The sequence below is a fragment of the Corythoichthys intestinalis genome, chromosome 11 (genome assembly GCF_030265065.1).
Source record: "Corythoichthys intestinalis isolate RoL2023-P3 chromosome 11, ASM3026506v1, whole genome shotgun sequence".
NCBI lineage: Eukaryota > Metazoa > Chordata > Actinopteri > Syngnathiformes > Syngnathidae > Corythoichthys > Corythoichthys intestinalis.
Window position 1 is genome coordinate 28,576,414 of NC_080405.1, and position 12,036 is coordinate 28,588,449.

General features: G+C 44.7%; 1 protein-coding gene across 17 annotated transcripts in view; it reads left to right on the forward strand.

The window, feature by feature from the left end:
* The first annotated feature begins 565 nt into the window (after positions 1–565).
* map7d3 (MAP7 domain containing 3) overlaps positions 566–12,036 on the forward strand; it is a 41,066-nt gene continuing 29,595 nt past the window's right edge. For 5 of the 17 annotated variants that reach the window (XM_057849471.1, XM_057849475.1, XM_057849476.1 and 2 more), the window contains exon 1: positions 567–774. In XM_057849471.1, the coding sequence (XP_057705454.1) occupies positions 729–774 (46 nt within the window). In that variant the 5' untranslated portion in view covers positions 567–728. Of the gene's footprint in view, positions 775–12,036 lie in introns of all 17 variants that reach the window. The other 12 variants (XM_057849480.1, XM_057849479.1, XM_057849482.1 and 9 more) reach the window with 6 other exon arrangements.

Genomic DNA, 12,036 nt, shown 5'->3' on the forward strand with positions numbered 1-12,036 from the left:
ATAATAACACTATTAATTAAATAGATAATAACCAAATAACCCTCTCTGGGTTCTTCTCAGAAAAAAGCCAGGAAATAAATAACACTATTGAAAAAAATAATAATATGTATTTTTTTATGTTGTTGTTTTATGTTCAGGGGGCCGGACCAAATGTGGCCGTAGTTTGGGGACCCCTGGTTTAGCCTATCAATTGATTAGGTTCATATTTGTGAGTAATGTAGCCCTGACCCCCGTTCACCCAATCTGTTTGGTCTTATTAATGTCCCGTCCCCAGCAAAAAGTGTACATGCAGGTTATGCTGTTATATCGTCCCTACCATTGTTGAGACCAAACCTACGCCTTACAGTGTGTATTTGCTCGAGTATAACTGACATCACAAAATGGCTGCGCCCGTAGGATGTATTTTTTGTGTGTGTATGTGTTGAATTATTTTCTCCATAATTATAGTTCTAAAAAAATTAGCACATTTAAGAATGTCATTTATACTAGGTGTTGTCTCGCGCTTTAAGAACGCCTTGTTTTAGATGAGCTTTTACAACGTTCGTCTTTCCGGAAACGAGACACAGTGATGCCTCTCGATATAGTCAGTACTCTTTGACGTCCACGTCTCCCCGGGTGTCCGATCTGTCCGATCCCAGCTTGCCTGCCTACCGGTCGGTCGCGATGTGCGACTCGCCCCCGCTCTAAAAAAAAGGACAAAAAGACACTCAGGAAGAATAATTGCAGGAATGGCGGAGGGCGCAGTGACTCTTAAAGGACTGCGGGCTCAAATGGGTAAGGAAAATATTTTCTTGCATTGTTTAGTTTGAGGGAGTTTTGCTTTTTGGCGGTGATTTGAACGGGCTGCAACGCGGTTAGGTCAGCCCTCCCCCCGCCACTACTTCCACCAACGCCGGGCTAGTAAAGGTAGCACCACTCGCCTTGACAATAACTGTAAAATGCGCCAATTTGTCAGCTTTTACAGTTTCATACGTTATAAATATAACATTTTGGTTTTACTTTCCCACAAGGAACCCAACGATTGGACTGACTAGCATTCGTGGCTAATGCTAAATTGAAGTTGTAACGTTATCTACTCAGCCGGACGAGGTTGACGTTTATTCGCTGACTTTATTTTGTGTGAGCTTTATCAAACATTTTATGATAAGTTGTCAACTTCAGGCCAGGCATGGTAAGTAATAAAATAACTGAGTTGCTACTTGCTGGAGCTGAGCTCGACGACGTAGCCACTTTAGCTCATTCCATCAAGAAGTTATGGTTGTCAAATGGGCTTTTATGTTTCAGTTTATCCTCTTTGTTATCATGAAACAACTTAATCACTATTTTTGAAGCCTTTTCTCGTCATGTCCTTTGTTAAGCGACTTTAGTGGTATGTTGACATACGGTATAAATCCCCTCCTTTATCTGTCCTGGGTTACCATAACAATGTCTGACCTGAATTTTAGATAAAGCATCATCAGTGTCACAGATGCATAAAGGCCGGATAGGGAGCTGATGTACTGATAATAACTTGTGTTCCCCCATCCCAAAAAAAACCAAAAAAAAAACTGACTTCATCTGTTTATCAGTTTGCCACTTCCGGTCTGTGCAGGGCATGAATGCACATTTTGTTATGGCTGCAGGGCTGGCTGTTTTTTTGTGTGTGTGTGTGTGTGGGGGGGGGGGGTATTTTTCAGACACTAGAAGGGGTTAATGCATGCTTGACATGGGCGTAGGTGGGTGTTACTCCTGGCAACAAGTGGCCACATTTAGTGCTGATGTTCTTCCTGTCTCCCCTTTTCCATCCATTGCGCCTTCCACTCCGGAATCTTCATCCGTCCAGATTTGTGGTTTTATGAAAATAAAGTGAAGCCGGAACAAAGAGCGATAAAACAAAAGGAGTCGATGCTTAAACTAATAATATGAATAGCATTATTATAATTTCTTGTGCATGGTAGGCATTCATGGAGTCAGACCTTCGAGGTCGCACTGTAATGTCAGGAATCTTGCTCACGTGCTTGTAGGTTTCCACAAGAATGCCGGCAAGGAGAAAAACTACCCAGTTGAAATGATGGGGTAGCGGCGCTGCAAGGTTGCCGGTTGTTGCCAAATTATTAGAAGCATGACAAGTATTCTTGAAATGGAGTCAACCACCACCGTGGCTCTGTTATTTGTTCTCTTGACTTCACTCAGACTGAGTGAGAGAATGACTGAGATCCATCTGGAAGACACCATGTATCACCATGCCAGGACGTACTGCAAATAGCCCAGGCTTACCTTTGCATGACAAGGTCTGGAGTAATCCCGTAGGAGATCTGGCTGTGTGTTTAAACGTGTTCGTGTGCGCGTGGTATTGCCAGCAGGCATCAAGATTGCTAAGTGGGTACATGCCACAAAATGTGATTGCTCATTTTTGGTCACAATGCTTCTTCTGGACAGGCAGTACATTACTATGTTTTACAATAACAGCAATAGACGTCCAAACCATTTTCACTTTCAAATTTCCCAGGCAAAATGGATTGGATGTCTATCACTGCCAATGGATGTCGCTGTAAGATTTGCTCGTATTCAATGAGCACACCTGGCTCACTCGAGGACCTCTTCTACCATCTAATCAGAGCACTTCAATTTACACATGAATGATCATTTCACTCCATGGCAACTTGTATTTTTTGTTGATTTATTTTCACAACACAAGCTGGTCAGCAATACACCATCTGTTGGCACTTGGCAACTTGGTGCCAAATGACTATTGGAGTGATTTTTAATGAGCAACATTTACACACACGCAAAAATCATTATTTTTTTTGGGAGGAGTGCTATTACAAGTGTACCTAATAGTATTGTCCCAATACAAAAATTCTGATTTTGTCATGATACTTGCATAATGTACGGTGTTATAAAAAAAGTACCTGAATCTTTTGGAATTTCACATTTATGCATAAAATCACCGTCAAATGTGATCTGATCTTTGTCAAAATCACACAGATGAAAAAAAACTGTGCTTTAACTGACACCACACAAACATTTATAGGTTTTCTTATTTACGAGATAGTATGCAAACAATGACAGAAGGGGGGGAAAATAAATAAGTGAACCATTACATTTAATATTTTGTGCCCCCCTTTCGGCAGCAATAACTTCAGACAGACGCTTCCTGTAGGTGCAGATCAGTCTGCCACATCGATCATGACTAATCTTGACACATTTTTCTCTTCAAAACTGCTGTAGTTCAGTCAGATTCCTGAGTTATTTGACATGAATTGCTGTCTCAAGGTCATGCCACAGCATCTCAATGGGGTTCAAGTTTGGTCTTTGACATGGCCACTCCAGAACGTGTATTTTGTTTCTCTGAAAACATTCTGAAGTTGATTTACTTATGTGTCTTGGATCATTGTCTTGTTGCAGCATCCATCCTCTTTTTTGCTTCAACTGTTTGACACACGGCCTCAGGTTTTCCTGCTAAACATCCTGATAAAACTTTGGAATTCATTCTTCCATGAATGAATGCAACTTGTCCAGGCCCGGAAGTAGCAAAACAGCACCAAATCATGATGCCTCACCATGCTTCACAGTGGGGATGGGGTGTTGATGTTGGTGAGCTGTTCCATTTTTCCTCCACACATGACGTTGTGTGTTACTACCAAACGATTCATTTTTGATTTCATCAGTCCACAAAATATTTTACCAAAACTTCTGTGGCGTGTCCAAGTGCCTTTTTGTGAGCGCTAAACGAGCAACTTTTTTTTATTTATTTATTTATTTATTTATTTATTTATTTATTTATTTATTTATTTTCAGACACTAGTGGCTTCCTCCGTGGAGTCCTCCCATGAACACCATTCTTGGCCATATTTTACTTATAGTTGATGTGTGTTCGGAAATATTGGACTGTGCCACTGATTTCTGTAAGTCTTCAGCAGACACTCTAGGGGTGTTTTTTACCTCTCTGAGTATTCTGCGCTCAACTCTTGGCGTCAACTTTGGTGCACGGCCACTCCTTAGGAGAGAAAAAAAGTGCCAAACTCTCCATTTGTAGACAACTTCTGTGACTGTCGATTGATGAACATCCAGACTTTTAGAGATTGTTTTGTATCCTTTCCCAGCTTTATACAAATCAACAATCCTTGATCGCAGGTCTTCAGACAGCTCTTTTGACCAGGCCATGATGCACATCAGACACTGTTTCTCATCAAGACAATTCTTACCAGGTGTGTGTTCTATAGTGGGCAGGGCATCTTTAAAGCGCTCATCAGTGATTGGGCACACATCTGACTTAAATTCTTTGGTAAAAATTGGTTTCAATTGCTCTTTAAGTCTCCTTAGGCACAGGGTTCACTGACCTGTTTTTCTCCTTTCTGTCATTGTTTGCATGCTATCCTCATTAAAATATGAAAACCTATAAATGTTCAGGTGGTTTTAGTTAAAGCACTGTTTTTACATCCGTGTATTTTTGACAAAGATCAGATCACATTTGATGGTGATGTCATGCAGAAATATGAGAAATTCCAAAACGTTCAGATACTTTTTCATACCACTGTACGGCAGTAACCGTACTGAAACAGTACAATAGCAAAAATCTCCTCTGAGGAAAAAAAAAAGCAAGAAAAAGGACTCATAGAGCAGACCGGAGCTGCCAAATTCAAAGCCATACCATATTTCTGACCTCTTTGAACCTTTCTTTTCTCATCATATCACATGTCCTGCAAATTTTAGTTAAATACTAGGCTAATTTGTTATCATGCTATCGCAAAATATGTTTTTGACATCCGACCTTATTACTCCCAAATTTAGTCACCGCTTCGGTTATTAGTTTGATCATAATTCTTTTATTCATTCTTGAGTTATTGTGAACAAAAACATACGGACATACGCAATCGAATACATGACCTAAACCTGGTTAATTTGAGAGGCCTAAAACTAAAACTCAAAATAATAATTTTGTACTTTAAGCCATCGTGTTGTAAGTAAAATATGTAGACTAGAACATTATATTTGCACAAACACACATACAAAATTATCTTATTAGATGAAATGTCGTTATTTAATCCTGATTACTCTATTTCAGTAGCCGTCAGCTGACTTAATGTCTGGGTTAGTTTCATCAGTGTACCAGAAAATTGTGAACTGACAATTTGGCTCCATGTGTTTTAAAGGTTCCATGATTGGAACGCAACCCGCCCCACATATAAAATGCATTTTCATTTTTTAAATTTTTTATTCTTATTTTTTTACTTGTTATATCTTTTGTAATTAATGAATATAAATGCATACATGTAAGTCACATCCCTACTTTCAGTACTTTTTATTATTTGAACATTTAGAATGATTTAAAAATCATTACATCTCCAACTGAAGATGCTTGCTCCATCAGTGTTTTGTTTTAATGCAACCATGAGTCATCAAGTCTGAGTCCATATATCCACTGCTCTCAGAGCATCACATGGCAACAGTTGCCATGTTACAAAGTGTTCTCGGCATCTATTTATCGATTTTAGTCCAGCAAATGAAAAAAAATATTGAATGAGTGGACATTGACAATGCACACAGTGGCTGGCTGTTTCTTCCAGAAGGATGATGCTGAGTGTTAAAAGATCGGTTATACTCTAATTACAGTACGTGTGAGTTCTTGGCTCGTGTTTCACTGATCTCCACAGTGAACCTAGTCTCACATTGCAGGCAAGAGCCATTAAGTACTTTAGTTGCTACGTGCCATTAAGATTTTTACATTTATTTTGTTCAAGTTGACAGGAGCTTGTACACACCGAAAAGGAATAAACACTTAAGAACACATCGTATGGCCACCGTAGGCAGATGAATCAATGAATGAAGTTGGAAGCAGCCTTGTTTTCATATCACATGACAGAAGATCTAATTTGCCTACTCGTCAGCAGTTGAGTTGTGCTGAGAGCGCACCGCCGAGAAATGCAGTTTGTTTCCTTCCTACCACGTCTGCTATGCGCCCTTATAAAATGATTCCAAACAACACTTTTGTCAGCCTATGATTCTTTGTCACAGCTGCAGTTGTCACACACCGTAGGTGATCAGGTTACAGTGGCATTGACAGCAATAGACGTCCCATGATTTCATAGTTGAAATACAGTACCTGACAAAAGTCTTGTCGCTTGCTTACACATGGACCTGAAGTGTCCCTCTAATATATTTGTAATCAATATTTTCTTACATGGATAATATTTAATCCCAGCAGGTTTTGGAATAACATTTCGGTGCCAAACAAAACTGTTGAAAAGTGTTCTGATGTTTACAGCTTGGTAAAATCCATTGAGTCAATTTTTGCAAAGACATAGGTCTTGTCGCCTTGTCCAGTGATGCACACAATCCTAGATTAGAGCTTCACCGGTTACCAATAATGGATCAATTAACTCTCAGGTGTGTATAAAAAGAACCTCATTGCACATCAACCGCAACCTGACCTCCGACAAGATGCCTAAGATTCCTCCTGAGACCAAAGTGTTAATTATCAAGAGCCTGAAGACCAGATCCACTGTAGATGTGGCAGACCCCTTCAATGTGTCTCAGCGTCAGGTACAGAGCATTAAAAAAAAGATATGAACAGACTGGAGACGTTTTTGACAAGCCCAGGTCAGGCAGACCCTGCAAGACAACTGCTCGGGAGGACCGGTTGTTGGCTGGATAATCCAAAGCCAGAATTCTGTCTAGAAATGGCCTCCATGGTCGAATCAGTGCCCAGAAACCAGTATTAAACAAAAGACAATTAAAAATCCGTGTGGCATTTGCCAAGGCCCACAGCCTGTCAAAAGGATGGACGCTGGAAAAGTGGCAAAAGGTGGATTTTTCAGATGAATCTTCCATTGAATTACACCGCAGTCATCGCAAATATTGCAGGAGACCCTACTAGAGCCCGCGTGGATCCGAGATTCACTCAGAAAACTGATGTTTGGTGGTGGCAAAATAATGGTTTGGGGTTACATCCAGTATGGGGGTGTGCGGAAGATCTGCAGGGTGGAAGGCAACATACAGTAAATAGTCTGAAATATTAACAAATCTTAGCTGCCTCTTACATTCCTAACCATAAAAAGGGACATATTCTGCAGCAGAATAGTGCTCCTTCGCATACTTAAATCTCTACCTCAAAGTTCCTCAAGGCAAAGAAGCTCAAGATCCTCCAGGACCATTTTGCAGTTCTAGGTCACATATGATATTTCAACTTCATCTTTAAAAAAATATATGTCAACATTTTTCCTCCATCCATCCATCCATCCATTATCTTCCGCTTGTTCCGGGGTCGGGTCGCGGGGGCAGCAGCTTTAACAGGGAAGCCCAGACTTCCCTCTCCCCAGCCACTTCAACCAGCTCCTCCGGCGGGATCCCAAGGCGTTCCCAGGCCAGCCGAGAGACATAGTCTCTCCAGCGTGTCCTGGGTCGTCCCCGGGGCCTCCCGCCGGTGGGACATGCCCGGAACACCTCTCCAGGGAGGCGTCCGGGAGGCATCCGAACCAGATGCCCGAGCCACCTCAGCTGGCTCCTCTCTACGCGGAGGAGTAGCGGCTCGACGCCGAGTCCCTCCCGGATGACCGAGCTTCTCACCCTATCTCTAAGGGAGAGCCCGGACACCCTGCGGAGGAAACCCATTTCGGCCGCTTGTATCCGGGATCTTGTTCTTTCGGTCACGACCCAAAGCTCGTGACCATAGGTGAGGGTAGGAACGTAGATTGACTGGTAAATCGAGAGCTTTGCCTTTCGGCTCAGCTTCTTCTTCACCACTACAGACCGGTGCAGCGTCCGCATTACTGCAGACGCAGCACCGATTCGCCTGTCGATCTCCCGCTCCCTCCTACCGTCACTCGTGAACAAGACCCCAAGATACTTGAACTCCTCCACTTGGGGCAGGATCTCATCCCCGACCCGGAGAGGGCACTCCACCCTTTTCCGACTGAGGACCATGGTCTCGGATTTGGAGGTGCTGATCTTCATCCCAACCGCTTCACACTCAGCTGCGAACCGCTCCAGTGAGAGTTGGAGGTCACGGCTTGATGAAGCCAACAGCACTAAATCATCTGCAAAAAGCAGAGATTCAATGCTGAGGTCACCAAGCCGGACCCCCTCAACGCTTCGGCTGCGCCTAGAAATTCTGTCCATAAAAGTTATGAACAAAATCGGTGACAAAGGGCAGCCTTGGCGGAGTCCAACCCTCACTGGGAACGAATTCGACTTACTGCCGGCAATGCGGACCAGACTCTGACACCGGTCGTACAGGGACCGAACAGCCCTTACCAAGGGGCTCGGTACCCCGTACTCCCGGAGCACCCTCCACAGGATTCCCCTAGGCACACGGTCGAACGCCTTCTCCAAATCCACAAAACACATGTAGACTGGTTGGGCGAACTCCCATGCACCCTCAAGGACCCTGCTGAGGGTGTAGAGCTGGTCCACTGTTCCACGGCCGGGACGAAAACCACACTGCTCCTCCTGAATCCGAGATTCGACTCCCCGACGGACCCTCCTCTCCAGCACCCCTGAATAGACTTTACCGGGGAGGCTGAGGAGTGTGATTCCTCTATAATTGGAACACACCCTCCGGTCCCCCTTTTTAAAAAGGGGGACCACCACCCCGGTCTGCCAATCCAGAGGCACTGTCCCCGATGTCCACGCGATGTTGTAGAGGCGTGTCAGCCATGACAGCCCTACAACATCCAGAGCCTTTAGGAACTCCGGGCGGATCTCATCCACCCCCGGGGCCTTGCCACCGAGGAGCTTACCAACCGCCTCAGTGACTTCAACCCCAGAGATCGAAGAGCCCACCTCAGAGTCCCCAGACTCTGCTTCCTCAAAGGAAGGCGTGTCGGTGGAATTGAGGAGGGCTTCGAAGTATTCTCTCCACCGACTCACGACGTCCCGAGTCGAGGTCAGCAGTACACCATCTTCACTATACACAGTGTTAATAGTGCACTGCTTTCCCCTCCTCAGACGCCGGATGGTGGACCAGAATTTCCTCGAAGCCATCCGGAAGTCGTTTTCCATGGCCTCACCGAACTCCTCCCATGTCCGAGTTTTTGCCTCGGCAACCGCCGAGGCCGCAGTCCGCTTGGCCAGCCGGTACCTGTCAGCTGCCTCCGGAGTCCCACAGGCCAAAAAGGCCCGATAGGCCTCCTTCTTCAGCTTGACGGCATCCCTTACCGCTGGTGTCCACCAGCGGGTTCGGGGATTGCCGCCACGACAGGCACCAACCACCTTACGGCCACAGCTCTGATCGGCCGCCTCAACAATGGAGGTGCGGAACATGGCCCACTCGGACTCAATGTCCCCCACCTCCCCCGGGACAAGGGAGAAGTTCTGCCGGAGGTGGGTGTTGAAACTCTTTCTGACAGGGGATTCTGCCAGACGTTCCCAGCAGACCCTCACAATACGTTTGGGCCTGCCAGGTCTGGCCAGCATCTTCCCCCGCCATCGGAGCCAACACACCACCAGGTGGTGATCAGTTGACAGCTCCGCCCCTCTCTTCACCCGAGTGTCCAAAACATGCGGCCGCAAGTCCGATGACACGATTACGAAGTCGATCATCGAACTGCGGCCTAGGGTGTCCTGGTGCCAAGTGCACATATGGACACCCCTATGTTTGAACATGGTGTTCGTTATAGACAAACCGTGACGAGCACAGAAGTCCAATAACAGACCACCACTCGGGTTCTGATCGGGGGGGCCGTTCCTCCCAATCACGCCCCTCCAGGTCTCACTGTCATTGCCCACGTGAGCGTTGAAGTCCCCCAGTAGAACGAGGGAGTCCCCAGAGGGGGCGCTCTCTAGCACACCCTCCAAGGACTCCAAAAAGGGTGGGTATTCTGAACTGCTGTTCGGTGCATACGCACAGACAACAGTTAGAACCCGTCCCCCCACCCGAAGGCGGAGGGAGGCTACCCTCTCGTCTACCGGGGTAAACCCCAACGTACAGGCGCCAAGCCGGGGGGCAATAAGTATGCCCACACCTGCCCGGCGCCTCTCACCATGGGCAACTCCAGAGTGGAAGAGAGTCCAACCCCTCTCGAGAGGATTGGTACCAGAACCCAAGCTGTGTGTGGAGGAGAGTCCGACTATATCTAGTCGGAACTTCTCTGCCTCACACACCAGCTCAGGCTCCTTCCCTGCCAGAGAGGTGACATTCCATGTCCCAAGAGTTAGCTTCAGCAGCTGGGGGTCGGACCGCCAAGGCCCCCGCCTTTGGCTGCCGCCCAACTCCCTACGCACCCGACCCCTTTGGCCCCTCCCACAGGTGGTGAGCCCATGGGAAGGGGAACCCACGTTGCCTTTTCGGGCTGAGCCCGGCCGGGCCCCATGGGGACAGGCCCGGCCACCAGACGCTTGCCTTCGAGCCCCACCTCCAGGCCTGGCTCCAGAGGGGGGCCCCGGTAACCCGCGTCCGGGCAAGGGAAACTGGGGTTCAATAATCTTGCTCATCATAAGGGGCTTTTTGAGCCATACTTTGTCTGGCCTCTCACCTAGGACCTGTTTGCCATGGGTGACCCTACCAGGGGCTTAAAGCCCCAGACAACATAGCTCCTAGGATCATTGAGACACGCAAACCCCTCCACCACGATAAGGTGATGACTCATGGGGGGCATTTTTCCTCCATAATAATTTTTTATTTTTTATTTTTATTTATTTTTTTTTTTATTATCATTTTTCCTCCATAATAAAAAAAATAGGGCTGTCAAAATTATCGCGTTAACGCGCGGTAATTAATTTTTTAAATTAATCACGTTAAAATATTTGACGCAATTAACGCACATGTCCCGCTCAGAAAGTATTCTGCCTTTTGGTAAGTTTTAAAGCAAGGCTTTTTGCGCTGTCCAACAGCGAACTCTTGTGGTCGCTTTGCGACATGGTTTATTGTTTCCTTGCCAGTTCATTATGTCTGCAAGACGTCTCGGGCTGATAATGTTGTGCTTATATGATCCTTGGACAAGATTTGTCCGTAAGTATGGTTGTTGTAAAGAATGTACATATTATGTTAGTAAGCGAAAGGTTATATTTTTTGTATGAGACGCTTTTTGTTTATGTTTAGTGAACCTGTATAGCGTGCTAAGCTAACGTTGTTGCTAATGCAATGCTTGTGTACTTTTTTTTTTGTAGTTTTACGACGGTCTAAAGAGGACAATGGTTTGAGCCCATTTTATTAATAAATCATATGAAAAAGGAAGAAGTCTAATTATTAAGGTGTCGTTCACTAGCTGTCTAGCTTTGGAAAAAGTAGACGCTTCAGAGTGAGGACAGCATAGACAGATTTAAATGACAGTAGATTGAAATGCCCACTACAGTCCTTATGTACCGTATGTTCAATGTATATATATCCATCTTGTGTCTTATCTTTCCATTCCAACAATTTATTTTACAGAATATATATATAATTTACAGGAAAATATTGCATATTTTATGGATGGTTTGAATTGCGATTAATTACGATTAATTAATTTTTAAGCTGTAATTAACTCGATTAAAAATTTTAATCGTTTGACAGCCCTTAAAAAAATATATGTCAACATTTTTCCTCCATAAAATGTGTTACCGTATACTGAACTTTACCCCTTCCGATGGTGAAAATCGACCCTGTGACATTACAATGGAGCGCTAACGCAAACGTTGAGAAGTTCTCAGGGTCTAAACTAGGGATGTCCCTAGTGCTGCAGGGATTAATCAATTAACTCGAGTTACTCGATTAGAAAAAAGCTTCGACTCAAATTTTGCTGCTTCAAGTATTCTTGTAATCAGAGTGGTGTTGTAGTGGTTTGTTTTGAAAGTGTTTGCATTTAGTTTTATTATGGATTTGGGTGGATACACTGTCCTTGTGGCAACAGTGAATTTGACATAACTCATTTAACGTGGCTGAATCCAGCTGCTCCCTGTTAAGACCAACATAAGTTTTTGCATTTGTAGTTTAGTTTATATGTATATTTAGCTGTTTTTTTGTGGGAATATGTGTTTGAACAATTTGCTAAGAGTATTGTGAGAAAAAAAAAAGGCATTTTATAGCATTTGAGCGAGGGGACTTTTGTGATGAAAGTAAGCCAATTGTTCTTTTGT